At 36.1% G+C, this 22,713-nt stretch overlaps 1 protein-coding gene across 1 annotated transcript in view; it reads left to right on the top strand.

Annotated features, from left to right (window-relative positions):
• Positions 1–22,713, top strand: part of GRID1 (glutamate ionotropic receptor delta type subunit 1) — a 1,251,691-nt gene that overhangs the window by 393,753 nt on the left and 835,225 nt on the right. Inside the window, exon 3 of the mRNA XM_053692039.1 lies at positions 11,673–11,957. Coding sequence (XP_053548014.1) covers positions 11,673–11,957 — 285 coding nt within the window. The remainder of the gene's footprint in view (positions 1–11,672; positions 11,958–22,713) is intronic.

Raw genomic sequence — 22,713 nt, 5'->3', positions numbered from 1 at the left:
GGCATTTTAACATATATTACAGATCCTGAAAAAAAAATACTGCAATATTACGGCACTCATAGTCATAACATTGCGATTGTACCAAGATCCACTAGAAGAGCTGGCTATGGGCATCGGCTGCACATTTACTTATATTCAGATTTCAGTATTCAGTGATGCACATAAATAACACCACAAGTGATTCTTAATTGCCGACTGGCGCTCACCAATAGTTAATAGGTTGGGCCACTGGTAATTATGTCAAATCTTCCTCATTATGACGCTTCTGTTTACAAATTCTGGATACAATTGCATCATTATTTATTCATAAGTAGGAAATTCAAATCACTGGCGTATCATTTTCCATTTATTAATTGGCGACGGGGGATTACACGTTTGGCACTTCTTCAATCTCAGGATCTTGGGCCTGCTGTTTCCTCTCATTTTGAGGGACATCTTCTCTTGTCACTAAGATTGATCTCACTGCGTGACCAGATGGGAAGATGATACTTGGTGTTGTATCTTCCAGCGTCTTTCCGCTCAGTGTCCTGTCTACAAACTCAGAAAACACATTCATCTTCCATCTGTGTAGCAAAGTCTCAATACAGTTATACAGTATGTTCACTTTCCTGAGCAAAGTTAAAGGGACACGAAACCCAAAAATGTTCTTTCATGATTTAGGTAGAACGTACAATTTTAAACAACTTTCCAGTTTACTTCTATTATCAAATCCGCTTCATTCTCTTGTAATCATTTGATGAAGAAGTAGCAATGTACTACTGGTTTCTAACTGAACACATGGGGAGCCAATGACAATAAGTATATATAGGCAGCCACCAATCAGAAGCTAGAACCTAGGTTCTTTGCTGCTCCTGAGCTCACCTAGACACAACTTTCAGCAAAGGATAACAAAAGAAGGAAGTAAATTGGAAAGTTTTGTTTAATTTTGAATGTTCTGACTGAATTATGAATGTCTAATTGTGACTTTACTGTCTCTTTAAGCTGTCTGGCCAAAGCTGTCCTGTGTTTATGCAGTTATGTGAATAATGATATGATTGTATAATTGCAACATTAAATCAGATACAAATGTACTCGTAGGTATAACAGTTATGTGTTTCACATTATTTTTAAAATTCACATAATTATTTACATTACAGACAGATATTTGTGTAATTTTCCATTATGGCTCCTAATAGAGCAGTATGAAACCTTGCTTCTTGTAGTGAGCAATTAGCCTGGAAATACTGCAACCAAGTGTTTATCACTGCTTAGAGAGGCATCACTGTATACCCTAAATAGGCAAGAAAATTAAGATGATAGATAGATATATAGATAGATGATAGATAGATAGTTAGATAGATATAGATAGATAGATAAATGATAGATATATAGATAGATGATAGATAGATAGATAGATAGAAGATAGATAGATAGATGATAGATAGATGATAGATAGAAGATAGATAGATAGATAGATAGATATAGATAGATAGATAAATGATAGATATATAGATAGATGATAGATAGATAATAGATAGAAGATAGATAGATGATAGATAGATGATAGATAGAAGATAGATAGATAGATACAGATAGATAGATAAATTATAGATATATAGATAGATGATAGATAGATGATAGATAGAAGATAGAAGATAGATAGATAGATAGATGATAGATAGATTCATAGATACATAGATACTGTTCACATGACCAGTTATTAAAATGAAAAAAATAAACAAAAACACTAACAATCCTATAGTTTGAGTTACAGACAACTTTGCAGTCTTTAACCAGAGTAGTATTTCTAAGTATTACAGGCTGAAATATTAATTAATATACGGCCAGATTACGAGTTTTGCGTTAGGAGCTATGCAGTGCTAACGTGCAGTTTTTTCTCACCGCTCACTTACATGCATCGCTGGTATTACGGGTTTTTACAAACCCAGCGTTAAAAGGCAAGAAGTGAGCGTAGAGCAAAATTGAGCTCCATACAGCACTCCAATACCAGCGCTGTTTAAGTCAGCGGCGAGCTGGTCGTACATGCTCGTGCACGATTTCCCCATAGACATCAATGGGGAGAGCCGGCTGAGAAAAAGTCTAACACCTGCCAAAAAGCGAGCGTAAAGCTCAGTAACGCAGCCCCATTGATTCCTATGGGGAAACACATTTTATGTTTACACCTAACACCCTAACATGAACCGTGAGTCTAAACACCCCTAATCTTACACTTATTAACCCTTAATCTGCCGCCCGACATTGCAACACCTACATTATTCTTATTAACCCCTAATCTGCCGCTCCGGACACCGCCGCCACCTACATTATACTTATTAACCCCTAATCTGCTGCCCCAAACATCGCTGATACCTACATTATATTTATTAACCACTAATCTGCTGCCCCCAATGTCGCCGCAACCTACCCACACTTATTAACCCCTAAACTGCCGCCCCAACGGCGCTGCCACTATATTAAATGTATTAACCCCTAAACCTAAGTCTAACCCTAACACCCTCTAATTGAAATATAATTAAATTAAATCTAAATAAAATTCCTATCATTACTTAAATTATTCATATTTAAAACTAAATACTTACCTATAAAATAAACCCTAAGCTAGCTGCAATATAACTAATAGTTACATTGTATCTAGCTTAGGGTTTATTTTTATTTTACAGGCAAGTTTGTATTTATTTTAACTAAGTAGAATAGTTATTAAATAGTTATTAACTATTTAATAACTACCTAGCTAAAATAAAGACAAATTTACCTGTAAAATAAAACCTAACCTAAGTTACAATAACACCTAACACTACACTACAATTAAATAAATTAACTAAATTAAATACAATTAAATAAATTAACTAAATTAAATACAATTAAATAAATTAAATTAGCTAAATCACAACCCCCCACATTAAATTACAGAAAATACAAAACAAATTACAGATCTTTAAACTAATTACACCTAATCTAATAGCGCTATAAAAATAAAAAAAGCCTCCCCAAAATAAAAAAAAAAACCCTAGCCTAAACTAAACTATCAATAGCCCTTAAAAGGGCCTTTTGCGGGCATTGCCCCAAAGTAATCAGCTCTTTTACCTGTAAAAAAAATACAAATAACCCCCCAACAGTAAAACCCACCACCCACACAACCAACCCCCCAAATAAAATACTAACTAAAAAAACCTAAGCTCCCCATTGCCCTGAAAAGGGCATTTGGATGAGCATTGCCCTTAAAAGGGCATTTAGCTCTTTTGCAGGCCCAAAGTCCTAACCTAAAAAATAAACTCACCCAATACACCCTTAAAAAAATCCTAACACTAACCCCAGAAGATGCACTTACCGGGAGAAGTCTTCATCCAAGCGGCAACATGTCCTCAAGAAAGCCAGCAGAAGTGGTCCTCCAGATGGGCAGAAGTGGTCCTCCAGATGGGCAGAAGTCTTCATCCAGACGGCATCGTCTATCTTCATCCTTCCGGCACGGAGCGGGTCCATCTTCAAGACATCCGATGTGGAGCATCCTCTTTAAACAACGGCTTCTTCGTAATGAATATCTCTTTAAGTGACGTCATCCAAGATGGCGTCCCTTAGATTCCGATTGGCTGATAGAATTCCATCAGCCAATCGGAATAAAGGTAGAAAAAATCCTATTGGCTGATTGGATCAGCCAATAGGATTGAACTTCAATCCAATTGGCTGATTCAATCAGCCAATAGGATTGAGCTTGCATTCTGTTGGCTGATTGGAACAGCCAATAGAATGCCAGCTCAATCCTATTGGCTGATTGCATCAGCCAATAGGATTTTTTCTACCTTAATTCCGATTGGCTGATAGAATTCTATCAGCCAATCGGATTCTAAGGGACACCATCTTGGATGACGTCACTTAAAGAGATATTCATTACGAAGAAGCAGTCATTTGAAGAGGATGCTCCGTGTCGGATGTCTTGAAGATGGACCGCTCCGTGCCTTAAGGATGAAGATAGAAGATACCGTCTGGATGAAGACTTCTGCCCGTCTGGAGGATCACTTCTGACCATCTGGAGGACCACTTCTGCCGGCTTCGTTGAGGACATCTTGCCGCTTGGATGAAGACTTTTCCCGGTAAGTGAATCTTCGGGAGTTAGTGTTAGGATTTTTTCAAGGGTGTATTGAGTTGGTTTATTTTTTTATGTTAGGGCTTTGGGGGGCAAAAGAGCTAAATGTCCCTTTAAGGGCAATGCCCATCCAAATGCCCTTTTCAGGGCAATGGGGAGCTTAGGTTTTTTTAGTTGGTATTTTATTTGGGGGGTTGGTTGTGTGGGTAGTGGGTTTTACTGTTGGGGGGGTTGTTTGTATTTTTTTTACAGGTAAAAGAGCTGATTACTTTGGGGCAATGCCCCGCAAAAGGCCCTTTTAAGGGCTATTGATGGTTTAGTTTAGGCTAGGGTTTTTTTTATTTTGGGGGGCTTTTTTATTTTGATAGGGCTATTAGATTAGGTGTAATTAGTTTAAAGATCTGTAATGGAAGTTCCATAGAAAAAAAGGGTTTACGAAGTTTACATAAGTCGGTTTGCGGTAAGGCCAAAGAAGTGTGTGGTGCCCCTAAACCTGCAAGACTCGTAATAGCAGCGGTAGTGAAAAAGCAGCATTAGGACCTGTTAATGCTGCTTTTTCAGCTTACCGCAAAACTCGTAATCTAGCCGATAGTGTTTTTGGTGAATCAATGAATTCATATATTTGTTAACGCATTTACATTTGTTATTTACAGATTATTTTTTTTCTAGGTTTTGCTCCATTTTTTGCTAAAACACAATTTTTTTTTATCAACCCCCTAATACACTTTGTTCTGAGTGTCTACAATAGCTTTTCATACAGTGAGACCGAATTGAACACATTAGTCATTTGCTTAAGACTGTTTTAATTGTCAGTGATTGGATTTTAACTGTGATATAATTGGATTGTAATTATGTTATTTATAACAATATGTATTATGCATTAACTTGAAATCTCCTTTTATTTATGTTGAATGCATTTTTCCAAAGGCGTTAGCAATTATTCAACATAACCATAAGTTGCATTAGGGACTATTTATCTGTTTGGGCTGCTAACCTCTCATGTATTACATATACCTATGTGACCTCGCCTTCTGCACCATAATTATTCCTATTGATGACTTTTCTGATCTACCCCCCTTAAAGGACCAGTCAACACAGTACATTTGCATAATTAACAAATGCAAGATAACAAGACAATGTAATAGAACTTAGTCCAAACTTCAAATGAATAGAAGATTTTTTTCTCTCACAATTTTAAAAGTTATGTCTATTTCCACTCCCCCTGTACCATGTGACAGCCATCAGCCAATCACAAATGCATACACGTACCATGTGACAGCCATCAGCCAATCACAAATGCATATACGCTTATTCTTGTACATGCTCAGTAGGAGCTGGTGACTCAAAAACTTTAAATATAAAAAGACTGTGCACTTTTTTTAATGGAAGTAAATTGGAAAGTTGTTTAAAATTGCTGCTCTATCTGAATCATTAAAGTTTAATTTTCCTTTAATTGCCTAGCCCTGACTCTAAACTACCCTGCTTCAAACCATCCCTGTAAAACTCTCTTGTAAGAGCCCATCTGACTGGTAACTTACTCTTCTATATAATCTCCTCACACAGCAAATAAACTACTTAACCTAACATTTATAAATTACAACCACTCTGCAAAAAAAAAAAAAAAAAAAATATATATATTTAACATATATAACAAATAAAAGAAGACTCCTTAGACTTAGCTAGCCGGAAGTCCATTTGGAGGGTCTTCAACCTCTTCTGTCCAGCAGCAATAGATCATCTTCTTACCATTCTTCAGTGAGTCCTGGTCTCCCGGCCTCTATTTATATAAAATGTAGCATTGATTAATTAAATAAGTAAAATGCTCCTACCTTGGTTGATCATAGAGAACAGATGTAGTCATTACATTATGGAACACAAAATCATAGCTTACTATCACTTAGAAGGTATACCTAGGTAGCTAGTGCTACTTCTTGAGTATGAGCTCCATTGTCTGGATTGTCAAACCAAGGGTTCTTATAACTGTTTTTTTTCCAAGACCCAGTGCCATGATACCACATACCTACACAACCCTATTTTTGTGCTTGGTCTGAAAATTTCTGAATTAATAACTGCAATTTTTGGCAAAGTGACTAAATGTGTGCGTACTTTATTCCTGATTGTAGTCAAACTAAAAGGTTTTGTAAAAAGTAAATATAGACTCTCATACAACCCACACACACTCATACAACACACACACACATGAAACACACTCTCATACAACACACACACTCCACACACACTCTCATACAACCCACACACCACACACACTCATACAACACACACACACCACACACACTCTCATACAACCAACACACACCACACACACTCTCATACAACCCACACACCACACACACTCTCATACAACCCACACACCACACACACTCATACAACACACACCAAACACACTCTCATACAACCCACACACAGCACACACACTCTCATACAACCCACACACCACACACTCTCATACAACACACAAACACCACACACACTCTCATACAACCCACACCCCACACACTCATACAACACACCCACTCTTATACAAGACACACACACCACACATACTCTCATACAACCCACACACCACACTCACTCATACAACACAGACACACCACACACACTCTCATATAACCCACACACCACACACTCTCATACAACACACAAACACCACACACACTCTCATACAACACACACACTACACATACTCATACAACACACACAAGCCACACACACTCTCATACAACACACACACTACACATATTCAACCAACACACACACCCTACACACACTCTCATACAACCCAGACACCACACACTCATACAACACACACACCCCACACACACTCTCATTCAACACACACACTACACACACTCATACAACACACACCCCCCCACACACACTCTTATACAACACACATATTCTCATACAACACACACATACCACGCACACTCTCATACAACCCACACACCACAGACTCTCACCACAAACACTCATACAACACACACACACACCACACACACACTCCTATAACACACACACAAGTTGGGACCCAGTAAACATGGTGTTGCGACCCAGTAATGGGTCCTGACCTGTGGCTTGAAGAACCCTGATTTAACCAAGATCTATGTTCATTTGCATTGTTTACAGACTTCAGTTGGAAAACGTTTTTTGTTACCCATTTTAGCTATAATAAACCCGTAAGCGTTATTATTGTTCCCTACAATTTACACTGATGACACATTCTGTATGCTTTAGTAATAACGCTGATTTTGTAGCTTTCTTGCTCCAAATGAACTTAATCAAGAGTCACATCTGTGAGTAAACAGTCATGTAGTAATTGCATTGCCAGGAGGTACAGAGCCAGTTATATCTATAGTATTTGTCCACCTGCACAGTATATGCTTGTCAAGGTTAATACATAAGTCACCTTTTTGACAGGAGAAGCCGTATCTTTTGAAATATTTGTTATCTTTTCGTAGAAGACAGATAGCATAGTTTTTTTATTTTTACAAAATAAGCTACCAGTTTTTTCCTTTGTTAAAGGGACATAAAATTATTTTTTTATTTTTTTTATGTTGAAGAAAACGTTTTACATTATATTAGATCTTCTGTAGAAAGAGGTGTGCTTGTACGGAATTAAAGAGACACTGTACCCAAAAATGTTCTTTCGTGATTCAGATTGAGCATGAAATTTTAAGCAACTTTCTAATTTACTCCTATTATCAATTTTCTTCATTCTCTTGGTATCTTTATTTGAAATGCAAGAATGTAAGTTTAGATGCCTGCCCATTTTTGGTGAACAAAACAACCTGGGTTGTCCTTGCTGATTGGTGGATAAATCCATCCACCAATAAAAAAGTGCTGTCCAGAGTACTGAAACCAAAAAAAAGCTTAGATGCCTTCTTTTTCAAATAATGATAGCAAGAGAACAAAGAAAAATTGATAATAGGAGTAAATTAGAAAGTTGCTTAAAATTGCATGCTCTTTCTGAATTACAAAAGAAAAAAATTTGGGTACAGTGTCCCTTTAAATAACTTTTTGTTTTGTGCTTGTGGAGATACAAATCCATCCACTAATAAAGCTGCAGTAACTGCTGTCAGTTATTGAGTAATTGAACCCTACAGACAAGCTGTGCACAAACATACATTTCCTATAATTCTCTATATGAGTTTAATTGGTTTATGTTTACCTTTCTTAAAGGGACACTTAACCCAAATTTTTTCTTTCCTGATTCAGATAGAGCATGCAATTTTAAGCAACGTTCTAATTTACTCCTATTATCAATTTTTCTTCGTTCACTTGCTATCTTTATTTGAAAAAGAAGGCATTTAAGCTTCTTTTTTGTTTCAGTACTCTGGATAGCACTTTTTTATTGGTGGATGAATTTATCCACCAATCAGCAAGAATAACCCAGGTTATTCTCCAAAAATGGGCCGGAATCTAAACTTACATTCTTGCATTTCAAATAAAGATACCAAGAGAAGGAAGAAAATTTGCTTAAAATTGCATGCTCTATCTGAATCTTGAAAGAACAAATTTGGGTTCAGTGTCCCTTTAACAGAAAAAAGCGACGTGTATGCATGTTTATAGATACACACATACATAAAATAAACATAGTCATTATTCTATCTATTCTATTCTATCTGTTAACTTCTTTGTCTAAGCTGTTATCGCCAATAACTCAGACAGTAGAACTCTAAGAAAGGACTCAGATTTACTTTTTATAATTATTGCTAATTGATGACACAGTAATTTGGATTTTTCATTTAGGGTGTCCATTACTGTGCTGTAAGCTGCATATGATTTGCCGTTGCAATAATGGCTCAATTAATTTGCAAGATATGCAACAGCTATATACACAACAGGTAGCTAATGTTCCTCTAAGGATTTGATAATAAGAAAGTTTAGCATTAAGGCAGGTATTCCAGAGTGCAGCACGTCTCTAATTATTTGTGTTACATTACATTATTAAGTTTTATAAAGTGCCAGACGTTTCTGGTACAATATGTTCCAATTTAAACTAGATGTTTTTAATAAACACACAATAATAAACTGATGTCCATATGCGGTGTCCTTTTAGCTAATTAACTTAAAATAAAACAAAAAAAGCCAATAATAATGAGATATTCCTAAACAGATGCAATGCATAAAAATATAAACTGTAAATAAATGCTGTTCCCTTATACTGTGTCCTGCTCCTAATAATTGTGCTAATTGTAATTGTTTTTGCCATAATGCTGAAGCTAATACTATCCATAAATTAATATTTTCTCAGTTTCTGGAGACTATTTGGGTATGGAAAGCTGGTGGCTTAGTCAGGGAGATCCAAGGGTTGGAGTCTCAGCAAAATAGAAAGGAGTCACACATTTATTGGGGTGGTGTTTATCAGGGATTGGACAGAGTTGAATGCAGCGTTGTGCTGAGATAAGGGGGTGAGGGCATGGCTAGTTAGTTTCTTAGAAAACCTTGATTTTTTTTTTTATTCGGAATGAAATAACAAAAAAGTTAAATAGAAAAGTAAACAGTAATACAATTGTACAATTAAGGTGTCTTGTATTGGTTGTGGTTCAAGAAAGGTTCTCAAAGTTTATATTAAAGTAAAAATGGATATTCTTGGGTTTATCTTTGTGATCCAGATGTTCAAGCAATTGGGGAGATCTTTTTCCATAGAAAACCTTGACTTTTATTAGATCATGAGGCGTATAAGGAGGGTAAAGAATTCAGAGCATTCAAACTGTAACAGTTGGAAACATTGTATGCTCAATCCAAATCATGAGCAAAAATAGGGATTCATGTCTCTTAAAATTCAGATGTAATTCTCCATAACAAGCGTAATTATACTTAGTAAAATATTTTGTAATAACTTTTGGCAACTTAAATTTTGGTTTTCTGGCCCTCTTGAGGCTTGATTGCATTCTGCCGACTTTAACATTCTACACAGTGATTTATTGATTAGTGAATATATAACATTTTAAATTAATCTCAAAACACAGGCATAACTCTCATACCCCAACTCCACTACTAATAGTAACCAATAAAAGGGATACTTACCCTAACACTAATGTTAAAATGTCATTTTTTCTTTGTTCTATTTAGAAGAGGGTGTTTAAAAATGCATTACAGTTTTGTTTTAATAGATGTGCCTTTACTTAGGAAAAAAAAATGTTTTTATGCTTTCTGAGGAATCTCACCATCCACCAACTCAGCAGATTATATCAGCCAACAAGCAATCAGTCCCTAAGGTCCATTTGTACTGACATGCACTTCCGTATGTTTCATGCAAACAGTATTTATAACATATTTAAATAGCTATTTTTATATGCATGATAGAATTGTGTTGAGTTTACTTTCCCTTTAACAACAAACCTTCCAGTAATTCAAATAACTCTTTGATGAAACAAAGCTTTTCATTTATATTTGTTATCCTATGGAGGTGACTCACTAAGACTTTGAGAACTACCTTATGCTTTTTCAAACAAACTCCACAGGACAGCGTAGGAACTGATGAGATCTCATTGAAATGTTCTATACATACACATTTCATCTAGGGGTATTTCATAGATTTATTAAGAATTCAAAAGCCTCTCTGTAACAAGCTAAGAATGTAATATAATTTTAGCAAAACTCATGCAAATATATCATTGATATAAGTTTGCAATGTCCTATTCATAGGCAAAAAAAGTTATTTATCAGAAGAAACAACAGATTTGTCGTTAATAATTTATTTGAAATGGTGATGTTAGCTTCTACCATGCTGAGAGATGGAGACAATCCAGTGCGTGTAAATTCATGGTCATATGATAACAGCACAGCATGCTAGTTGCAATACAATATGGGTCTTGGATTCACTGTATGAATAAACCAGTGTAAATATTATCAGCACTGATGTAATAAAGAAGAACCATTGTTATTTTAAACCACATTTTTATATTATACTATAATTACCCCAGTTTTAGATTTCCTTAAATTAAAGGACTTTATTTATTTTATAATCTTTGCAGAACGTGGACAGTAGGCACTGTTCATCTGATACCTGCAGTTATCATTGCACAAGGATATCCTTGTGCATTACTGACCCTTGCATGAGAGCAGTGCTTGTCACCCCAAATGAATGAGTTTGGGGTGATTTATCTCCGCTACCTATGAAGTGTCCAAAAGCAGTGGTGGTGCTATGGAGGTGATGGGGGCTGCACCTGCTCCTATACATCTCCAAAAACACGTGTAGCTCCCCCCACTGAATTGCGATGGGCAGCACATGCTCTGTCAAGCAGCTCCATATATTATGTGTGCCCCCTTTGTTAGCCCCATCATTTTAAGTCCTAGAACCACCACTGGACAAAGGGTTAAGAAGTTGCAGTCATGCTTTATTTGTTCATGAACGTTTAACTTTGTCTTTAATGTCCCTTTTTTCTGTGACATTTTTTATAATTAATATAAAAGTTATTTATAAAACAGTATTTAATTATCCAAAACATGAATTGTTTATTGTGTGTATATATATATATATATATATATATATATATATATATATAAAGAATATCTACAACTTTCAGTACTTAATGTTGATGATTGTTGCAATTTTGTCTTTCAGCCTGTGAACTGATGACTCAGGGGATCTTAGCCTTAGTGACGTCTACTGGTTGTGCCTCAGCAAACGCTCTTCAATCACTCACAAACGCAATGCACATTCCTCACATCTTTGTACAGCGCAATACAGGTGGATCGCCACGTACAGTTTGTCACTTTAACCCAACTGCAGAAGGAGAGGAGTATACGTTAGCTGCTAGACCACCCGTACGCCTCAATGACGTAATGCTAAAACTGGTTACTGAACTTCGATGGCAAAAATTTATAGTGTTTTATGACAGTGATTATGGTAAGTTCCTATCATTCATATAAAAATGTTTCTTTTATGTAAATCGTTTTCATTAAAAACAGTTTAATGTAAGTTAAAACTAGCATATCTATTTCCTCATCTCATTGGCTATTGATAACAAAAACAACACTTTTAAAAGTCAAAAAAGAAGAGCAGATTTATTCAGTAGAGGATTTTTTTTTTTAAATAAATACATTAATAAATACATTTATACATTTCTTTTAAGTCAAGCAAAAAAATAAAATGGCCATTTAAATAAACGTGAAAAAAGCAGATGTTATAAGGTGTCTAAAACCTGAAAAAATGGTGCACAAAACAGAAAGATCAAATATGGCAAGTTTATTATCTGTAAAATGAAAAAGATAGATATCCATACTCTCACCTCTCTATTACTGGTGTCTATGGGTGGACTTTCATATTGTCAGATGAATGTCCTTGGAGTAAAAAGATAAAAATAAAAATAAAATAGCCATTTAAATAAACGTAAAAAAAGCAGATGTTATAAGGTGTTTAAAACCCTGAAAAAATGGTGCACAAAACAGAAAGATCAAATATGGCAAGTTTATTATCTGTAAAATGAAAAAGATAGATATCCATACTCTCACCTCTCTATTACTGGTGTCTATGGGTGGACTTTCATATTGTCAGATGAATGTCCTTGGAGTAAAAAGATAAAAATAAAAATGAAAAACTACCAATATATACATAAGATAAATGAGAAGGTAACAAATCACAAACTATCCTGGAGGAGTTGCTGTTTATTTGTCATTTAAAAACCCACTTCCCAAAAATGCTAAAAATTGCCAAAAGGGGAAATTTAACAAACAAAATACACCAGGTAATACTAATTTATTAAAGTGATTTTTCTTTTTTTGAACATATGTTTCTATTTTGTTCTTTTTCTTTGTTTTCAATTTCATGAAATAGATAAATTAACTGACCTCAATTGTCTGAGCTGGTGCAATAAGTGAGGTGTCTTGAATTCTACCCTTAAGGCCCTAACATGATGGATGTTCTTATTATCCAAGTATATTAGCCCTCTTGGTCTCAAATCTTGTGAAACAATGTTCCTATGACTGAAAGCGCTAACTACACTCTCTGCTCTATGGGTGGTGATCCGGCAAGGGGTGTCAGAGATTAATGATTGGCGCAAATCTCAAGTGATCTACAAACATTTGGTTGTTGGTACAATTTACTTGTCTAAAATGTTGACTTATTTAGAAGAGATGGAATAATGATACTAAAATTTACATGATGACGCTTTCAAATATTATTTTACATTAGAAATGTTTGAGTTCTGCTTTTTTTGGCTTTGATAGAGAAAGCAGATGGATGTTGTATTTTTAATGAAGTTCATTATTAGGAAGATAAAACAGGTATTCAGAGAAGTGTCACACCATTTAGTTTAAGTGATTTTAATTAATTATGCTTGTGAAACTATGCAAATTAATTATAAATTAGCCAAATAAATTTGGGTCAATATGTATTTATAGAGACAAAGGCACCAATTGTATTTAATTGTGTTCATGCTGACATATCTGCATTGAAATGACTGTTCAGTTTGCTCAGACAAGACAAATGTTTATATATGACTACCCTTAGTAAGCATGGTAGCAAAATTTAATCCTCAAATATTACTTGCTTTGTAAGAGGTATATTTCTATAATATGTATTTAGCATATAACATTACCAACATCTGCACTTTTATTGTGTATACGTGTACACATACATTAAACACACATGCATACAGTACACGCACACACACAGTACACACACACATACAGTACACACACACACACACACACACACACATACATTACACACACACACACATATGGTACACACACACATACATTACACACACACACACATACACGGTACACACACACACACATACATTACACACACACATACAGTACACACACACACATACAGTTCACACATACATAAAGTACACACACATAAAGTACACACACATACAGTGCACACACATACAGTACACACACACACATACAATTCACACACATACAGTACACATACACACACACACACATACAGTACACACATACAGTGCACAGACACATACAGTACACACACATACAGTACACACACATACATTACACACACACACATACAGTACACACACACACATACAGTACACACACATACAGTACACACACATACATTACACACACACACATACATTACACACACACACACATACATTACACACACACACATACAGTACACACACACACACACATACATTACACACACACACACACACATATGGTACACACATGTACACATTACACACAGATGCCACACATGAACCAACATAGACTTATATGGATACATATATGGACACACATTCACATGTACACAAGTACACAATACACACACTTATGTGCATGTAATTACATGCTCACATATAAATAACGCAATCCATCATGCCATATTAGTAGTAGAAGTTTAAACATACTGATAATTGGGGGAACTTCCGGGTAGCGGCCATGACAGGCTGCAAAATCATCAGCTCTTCTAACTCTCTGTTCCAAACTGAGTGAAACTCCTTCTATATTACTCCATTACTTATAACTTTTGAATTACGGATATACAGCAAAGAAATCTTTATCACACTATAATGTTATTTTTGGAACAAAGACCATACACAGCATCCTGGAACGATGTAAGGATTGCGGCCTACCATCCCACATAACCCCCGGGAGGGCATTAATTTGCCTCTGTCGTTAGGAAGCTGTAGAACTCCGCAAAATACTGCACATTTTTTTTCTTTTTTCCCTACAAAGCAAGGCACAATATATTCTTTTATGAAAACTATCGCCTGTCTCACTTCTGCTTACTGAGTAACATCATATATTCGCCATGGAGATCCCATCAAGTTTTCTAGGGGAGCTGCGCAGTTTGCTTCAGACCCATCATACAGCTCTAGAAAATGAACTTGCTCTGGCATTTGGGCACGGTGACATTCATCCACTTCATAAACGTATCCTACCTGAAACCTGTAAAATGGAGGGGGGGGGGGGGTGTTGGCGCACTGGGGCCCCGGCGACTATACCCTACCCTTAGCCTAGCAGCGGAGGTAAGACGGCCAGACAATGCGGGAGTAACAATCTGGCAAGACACAGAACCGGAGGTACGGGCAGCGGTCGTCTTGCAAGCTCTTAACACCACACCTCAGGTCTATGCAGACACTCCACTAGTACTCCAGCCAGATGAACCGCAGGTGCAAGTATATTCAGGAAGCGCCAGACAAACACGCTTAGTACAAAAATTGGACCGCATCGGCATGATCCCTTTTCTGTATGCCGAACTCCTCTCCTTAGCCATGTTGAGGCTGAATATGTTCCCCTGCAGTACAACCCTACGCTTGCAGACTCTAACGAGACCGCATCATCATTACTGCATCGCCTGGGATCCAGGAGTCCGGCTCCTCTTGTGTCAAAGGGGTAACTTGGTGACCTCTTGGATATGGTAGACAACCATTAGTGAAATGCCTGGGTAAACACATATTGACTTTGGATTTGGGGGTGTAATAATCTTTTCAGCACATTATCATCTCAAGCAGAGACTCCCTGTTCTTCATGGAACAATTGCTTTACTGTAGGCTAAAGATCTGCATATGTTCCAATATAATGGAGTACAACTCTTGTCGAATATGATGGGGTTATATGCGCACTAACGCATAGCTTGAAGGCTAACAGATATGGCAGTTTGCCGTTAAAGGATCGATAAAGTAAAATATACTGTCTTTGGAGCTAGGAGTAGGATGTCTTTAAACTTTATTAGTATGTCAAGCAGTGACTCCCCGCTCCCCACACAACGGCTGCTTGCCTTTATTGCAAGGATTTTAAGTTCATTTTAACCCCATTCTTATGTTTAGTAGTGACTCATTGCTCCTCATATAGCGGCTGATGGCCTTTACCGCATGGACTTTAAGTTAATATCAATTATTGCCTATATTGCTTATCCCCTGTGTACCTCCATCTTTTTGCAATTAAGCTTGGTTTGATGCCGAATATTGGTGAAAGTTTATGCTGATCATAATCTATGAGTCTGATGTAACACAGTATCCCTTGTATTTGAGTACTGCATGTGTTTATTCTGAGGCTATAACCCCCTTTTACATTATGCTACTTAACTCTCATTCAATTGCCTTTTCCGCAGGCTGGTCCTGCAGATATATTCCTGCTCTGAGATACACGGGTTTTCACACATTTGCTACCTTAACCATGTCTGAATGCTGATTACTTGTGGGTGGTAACACTGAGCTTCCTTAGTCTTCATAACTATGACTGCAATTGATAGCAAGGTGGGTTCAGTGCATCATGTGTAGCTGCAGCTATATTTTATTGCCTATATATTGGTAATTCCATTTAGATATCCAGCATAGCCTAGTTAGATTGTCTAATATTGTGCCTTGGGGGAACTCATACTATACATTAGATGCTACTGGTGTCAAGTGACTTAATAGTACCCCCTGAGGAATCGATGTATGTCATTTAGCTCCACTGGTCCCTGTGTTATTAATATAGCCCTTTTCCTAAACCGGGCAATAGTGGGGATCTTCAGGCCTGCAGATTTTCCTTTGAAATCTGGACTTATCCTAATATAAACTACCAACTGTATGATTAATATGCACCCCATATTTACTATGTTTCCCCTATAGGCACTAGATGCGGCATGATGTGTTGGAGAGGTAATAATATGCAGATCTTCATTTTGCCACCAATACCTAGATATTTAGTTTTAATTACTCTATACCACAAGAAAAGATACGCTGACTTAGGGTGGGTATGTATAATTAGCCCTTAAGAAACCCTAGCATAGCACTTAGTCTTTTAGGTTTATTTACTTCCAACTTAGCCCCCCTTCTTTATCCATGCAATAGCAGGGGTCTCCAGAACCATAACTTGGTTCCATGTTAAAAACAAGCAGATTCTTATCAAAATTCCTTTTTCTATATATAATAAGTGTTTGCACCTTGTTTATTGTGTCCTCTTCATAGTTAACAGTTACAGCATTATAAAAATGGAAACATGAGGTGAATACAAAGAGATCCATAAGTGGTCTCCTCTATTCCAGATAGTCTTCTATAAATATCATCTATTTTCTCTTATGAACTAGGGCCCAAGAGTGGCCTCCAAACTTGGTAGAGAAGGCTTAGGTTGTTATAGGCATCTACAAATTATATTTTTACGTGGCAGTATTGATATCACTATTTTTAGATTATGTAGCTCATTAAGTATTATGTATAATGTATCCTGTTATTGCTACTTTCTATAAGTAATTGTGCAATGCCTCATTGGTTTACTTGTATGCCGAACCTTTCCCTCAATAAAAATTATTATTAAAAAAAAACAACAAAAAAAACAAAACATACTGATAATTGATTTTTACATTTCATAGCATGATGTTGTTTCCCTGAGTATCCCTTTAATGTTATTTTTATAATAATAAATAATATTTATTTAAAATGTTTTATAAATGTGATTCTGTGCAAATATTCATGTAAATATTTATGTAGTTGTTGAAACACTTGGCATATCTGTATGCAAAGGAAACTGACTATAATTTTGTTAAAATTCCTGTATTTTATATTAAATTATATTTAAATTACATTTTAAAACATAACCACTTTTGCTATTAGGTGTGCATCATTTATACACTTTCTTCCACACCAAGTTTACATATGCATGAAGTGTGCACATGCATATAAATAGAGTAGTTAGCTTTTCCTTGTAATTTCTTGCTTAAAGGACTAGTAAATACAGTAGATTTGCATAAACAATAAGTGTATGATAAAAAGACAATTTAATAGCACTTAGAGGCCGAATTGCGGATCAGGTCCGCCAGACCTCGCTGAATGCGGAGAGCAATAAGCTCTCTGTATTCAGCATTGCACCAGCAGCTCACAAGAGCTGCTGGTGCAACACCGCCCCCTGTAGACTCGCGGCCAATGGGCCGCCAGCAGGTAGGTGTCAATCAAAAATTGTGGCGATTCCTGTCCGCCTGTTCAGAGCAGGTGGACAGGGTTATGGAGCAGCGGTCTTTAGACTTTAGCATGAAGACTCGCCAGAAACACGGGCCCACAAGCTCCATTCGGAGCTTGATAAATGGGCCTCAATGTCTGAACTTCAAATAATTTTTTTCTGACAAATTTCAGTCTATTTCCAGTCCCACTGCATCATGTGATAACCACCAGCCAATCACAAATGCATATATTCTGTGAATTCTTGCACATGCTCAGTAGGAGCTGGTGACCCAAAAAGTGTAAATATAAAAAAACTGTGCACATTTTGTTAATGGAATTGAATTGGAAAGTTGTTTAAAATTGCTGCTCTATTTGAATCGAGAACGTTTATTTTTGACTTGAGTGTCCCTTTAATTATATATTATATTATACTTTACTTTTTTGTGAGATGTTGAAAAATAAAATATTGAATTTATCATACGGATAAATTCAATATTCCATACGGAAATGAATCTTGACTCATTTTAACTAAATCTTAGTAACTGAAATACTCATTTACCTAAATAAGGAAAAAACATATTGAAAATTGGCAATGTTGATGCAATTAAGTGCACAGTGAAAGCACTGATATACTTCTAAATGAGTAGATAATGAAAGGAAATGCTTATATTTACAATGAAGACTAGGGGGCTGATTTATCAATGTCTGTCCGACATGATATGCTGTAGCGTATCATGGCCGACAGACATTGCTGAATGACAACAGCATACGCTGTCGGCAGTTAACATTGCACAAGCAGTTCCCCAGAACTGCTTGTGCAATGCCGCCCCCTGCAGATTTGCGGCCAATTGGCTGCTAGCAGGGGTTGTCAATCAGCCCAATTGTATAGGATCGGGCGGATTGCAGAGCACAGCCTCAGAGGCAGCGGACCAGTTATGGAGCAGCGGTCTTTAGACCGCTGCTTCATAACTGCTGTTTCAGACGAGCCTGAAGGCATTCGGAGCCTGATAGAGCCTAATAATTCGGCCCCTAAATATTTTGTTACATTTAAGACTTAGCTACAATAAATATACATCACTATAGGATCCAATATAAGATGGCGGATCATTCAACATATATTTCTAAGCATCATTTTACATTTATGACTTTGATATGGTTTGACAGGAAACAGGATATCAAATCTTAGTGGTTTCTCATGGTAAATCCATTACATGTATGAAATTTAGAGTCTGTTTCCATAACTAAATTCTAATGTAGTCTGGAGACAATAAAAGCAGTTTATAGAATCAAGAAAAAGATGTTTAATAACTTGCTATCATGGCAGTTGAAATTTCATTCATATTTACGTGTTTTATTAAAATAGCCTTAATCTCCAAAAATTGATGGACTGGGAATGGAATGCTCATTTTACAGAAAGCATGAAAAATTCTAATTTTGTCTCCTGTGATACTGGCAATTTCTGAACCTGTCATTTGTAATAGACTTCATATTAAAATGATTTGATTACATTAAATCATTTCAGTTTGTGCTATCAAAAATATGCCCCCATCTACAATATGTTCTATTTGTTTTCACAGACATCCATAACATATCATTTATATTCTGTAGTTTGGAATAAATTGAATATCACTTTCTAACTCTTAAAAATGCATTGCCAAATCTAGTGAAGTGTTCATAAATCTATTTTTTTAAATTTGTTATGACAGCATTGCATCACATAGTAGTTGCAAACAGTAAATGGTATGAGTCTGACTCAAAAAGTGAGACATTCAGATTTTGTCATTAATAAGATTTTCAGAACTAGAAATTCTGTACATACCACTGGCTTGTGACCCAAATATAATATTTATGTGGAATCTTATGGAATCATAAATATCTTGAAGAAGAGAGTATAGTGAAAAAAAATGAAAAGAACTTTGTTGTACTTTTTTCATAAAACACAACACATAATAACCAGACACTACAAATTAATCAAATCGTGCACACTCTCAACATACACCAAACACTAATACACTACACACATACACACTACACAAACACACACACATATACAAATGCTGCACACTCTCCCTGTACACCAAACACAAACACACTACACACCAGACACACTACACAAACACTCAAATACTGCACACTCTCAACATACAACAAGGACTAACACACTACACATACACACACACACAAATACTGCACACTATAAACATACAGCAAACACTAACACACTACACACATACACACTACACAAACACACACACACATACTGCACACTCTCCCCATACACCAAACACTAACACACTACACACACACAAATACTGCACAATCTAAACATATACCAAACACCAACATAGTACACACACACACACTACACAAACACACACACACAAATACTGCACACTCTCACCATACACTAAACACTAACACACTACACACATACACACTACACACACAAATACCGCACACACACAACATACACCAAACACTAACACACTACACACATACATGCATACACAAACAAAGCACATTACTCAAACACTACACATATAATACATACACCAGACATTACACACACTACAAACATACACTTCCAAAAAGGAATAATATGCCACTAATACTGTAATATAAATGTAGACAAAAATATTTACATTGACAGTTTAAAAACACCACATCTATCTTTCATGGAGAGCAAACAAATCTATTTATAGATGGTAATTCCACCATATAACTAAGAAAAACACAAGCTAAAAGTATTGCAAAGGAAAGACAAACATCTATCCATTTCTCTGTATTAAGAATAAATGAGATGGTAGTTGCAGGTTACTGAATAAATAAAGTCTTAAAACAATAAATAAGAAACAAACATAATTTTAAAGGCATACTAAACCCATTTTTTTTTTCATGATTCAAATAGAGCAGCAATTTTAAGCAACTTTCTAATTTACTCCTATTATCAATTTTTCTTTGTTCTATTGCTATCTTTATTTAAAAAGCTGGAATGTAAAGCTCAGCAGCCAGCCCACTTTAGGTTCAGCACCCTGGATAGCGCTTGCTTATTGGTGGCTACATTTAGCAAACCAATAAGCAAGCATTACCCAGGTTCTCAACCAAAAATGGGCCGGCTCTTAAACTTTACATTCCTGCATTTTAAATAAAGATAGCAAGAGAAAGAAGAAAATTGATAATAGGAGTAAATTAGAAAGTTGCATAAAATTGCATGGTCTCTCTGAATAATTAAATAAAAATGTGGGTTTAGTATCCCTTTAAGAAAGAAATTCTTCCCATTGTAATGCAAGTTCTTATCTGAGCATTAACTATCGGCTAGATTACGAGTTGTGCGTTACGGTAAAAAAGCAGTGTTAAGAGGTCCTAACGCTGCTTTTTTTACGCCCGCTGGTATTACGAGTCTTGCAGGTTTAGGGTTACCGCACACTTTTTTGGCCTTACCGCAAAACGACTTATGTAAACTTTGTAAATGCTTTTTTTCTATGGGTCTTCCATAGCACCGGTATTACAAGTCTGTCCTGGGAGGCCAAAAAGTGAGCGGTACACCCTACCCTGTCAAGAGTCCTAACGCATTTAAAAGTCAATAGTTAAGAGTTTTATGGTACAATGCCGAAACATAAAACTCATAACTAAAATGCTAAAAACTACAGTAACACCCATAAACCACCTATTAACCCCTAAACCGAGGCCATCCCTCATCGCAAACACTGTAATCAAATTTTTAACCCCTAATCTGCCGCTCCGGAAACCGCTGCCACCTACATTATATTTATGAACCGCCTACACTTATTAACCCCTAATCTGCAGCCCCCAACGTCGCCGCCACTATATTAAAGTTATTAACCCCTAAATCTAAGTCTAACCCTAGCCCTAACACCCCCTAACTTAAATATAATTTAAATAAGTCAAAATAAAATTCCTATCATTAACTAAATTATTCCTATTTAAAACTAAATACTTACCTATAAAATTAACCCTAAGATAGCTACAATATTACTAAAAGTTACATTGTAGCTATCTTAGAGTTGATTTTTATTTTACAGGAAAGTTTGTATTTATTTTAACTAGGTAAAATAGTTATTAAATAGTTATTAACTATTTAATAACTACCTAGCTAAAATAAATACAAAAGTACCTGTAAAATAAAACCTAACCTAAGTTACACTAACACCTAACACTACACTATAATTAAATAAATGAACTAAATTAACAGCAATTAAATCAATTAAATTAAATTAGCTAAAGTACAAAAAAAACACTAAGAAAATAATAAAGAAATTACAAGATATTAAAACTAATTACACTTAATCTAATAGCCCTATCAAAATAAAAAAGCCCCTCCCAAAATAAAAAAAAAAACCCTAGCCTAAACTAAACTACCAATAGCCCTTAAAAGGGCCTTTTGCGGGGCATTGCCCCAAAGTAATCAGCTCTTTTACCTGAAAAAAAAAATACAAACAACCCCCCAACAGTAAAACCCACCACCCACACAACCAACCCCCCCAATAAAACACTAACTAATAAAACCTAAGCTCCCCATTGCCCTTAAAAGGGCATTTGGATGGGCATTGCCCTTAAAAGGGCAGTTAGCTCTTTTGCAAGCCCAAAGTCCCCAACCTAAAAATAAAACCCACCCAATATACCCTTAAAAAAACCTAACACTAACCCCCTGAAGATCGACTTACCAGGAGAAGTCTTCATCCAAGCTGGGCCGAAGTCCTCAACGAAGCCGGGAGAAGTCTTCGTCCAAGCCGGGCGAAG

Source organism: Bombina bombina, chromosome 9 (genome assembly GCF_027579735.1).
Source record: "Bombina bombina isolate aBomBom1 chromosome 9, aBomBom1.pri, whole genome shotgun sequence".
Lineage (NCBI taxonomy): Eukaryota > Metazoa > Chordata > Amphibia > Anura > Bombinatoridae > Bombina > Bombina bombina.
Note: the sequence above shows the minus strand (reverse complement) of the source record. Positions and strands in the feature narration are given on the sequence as shown.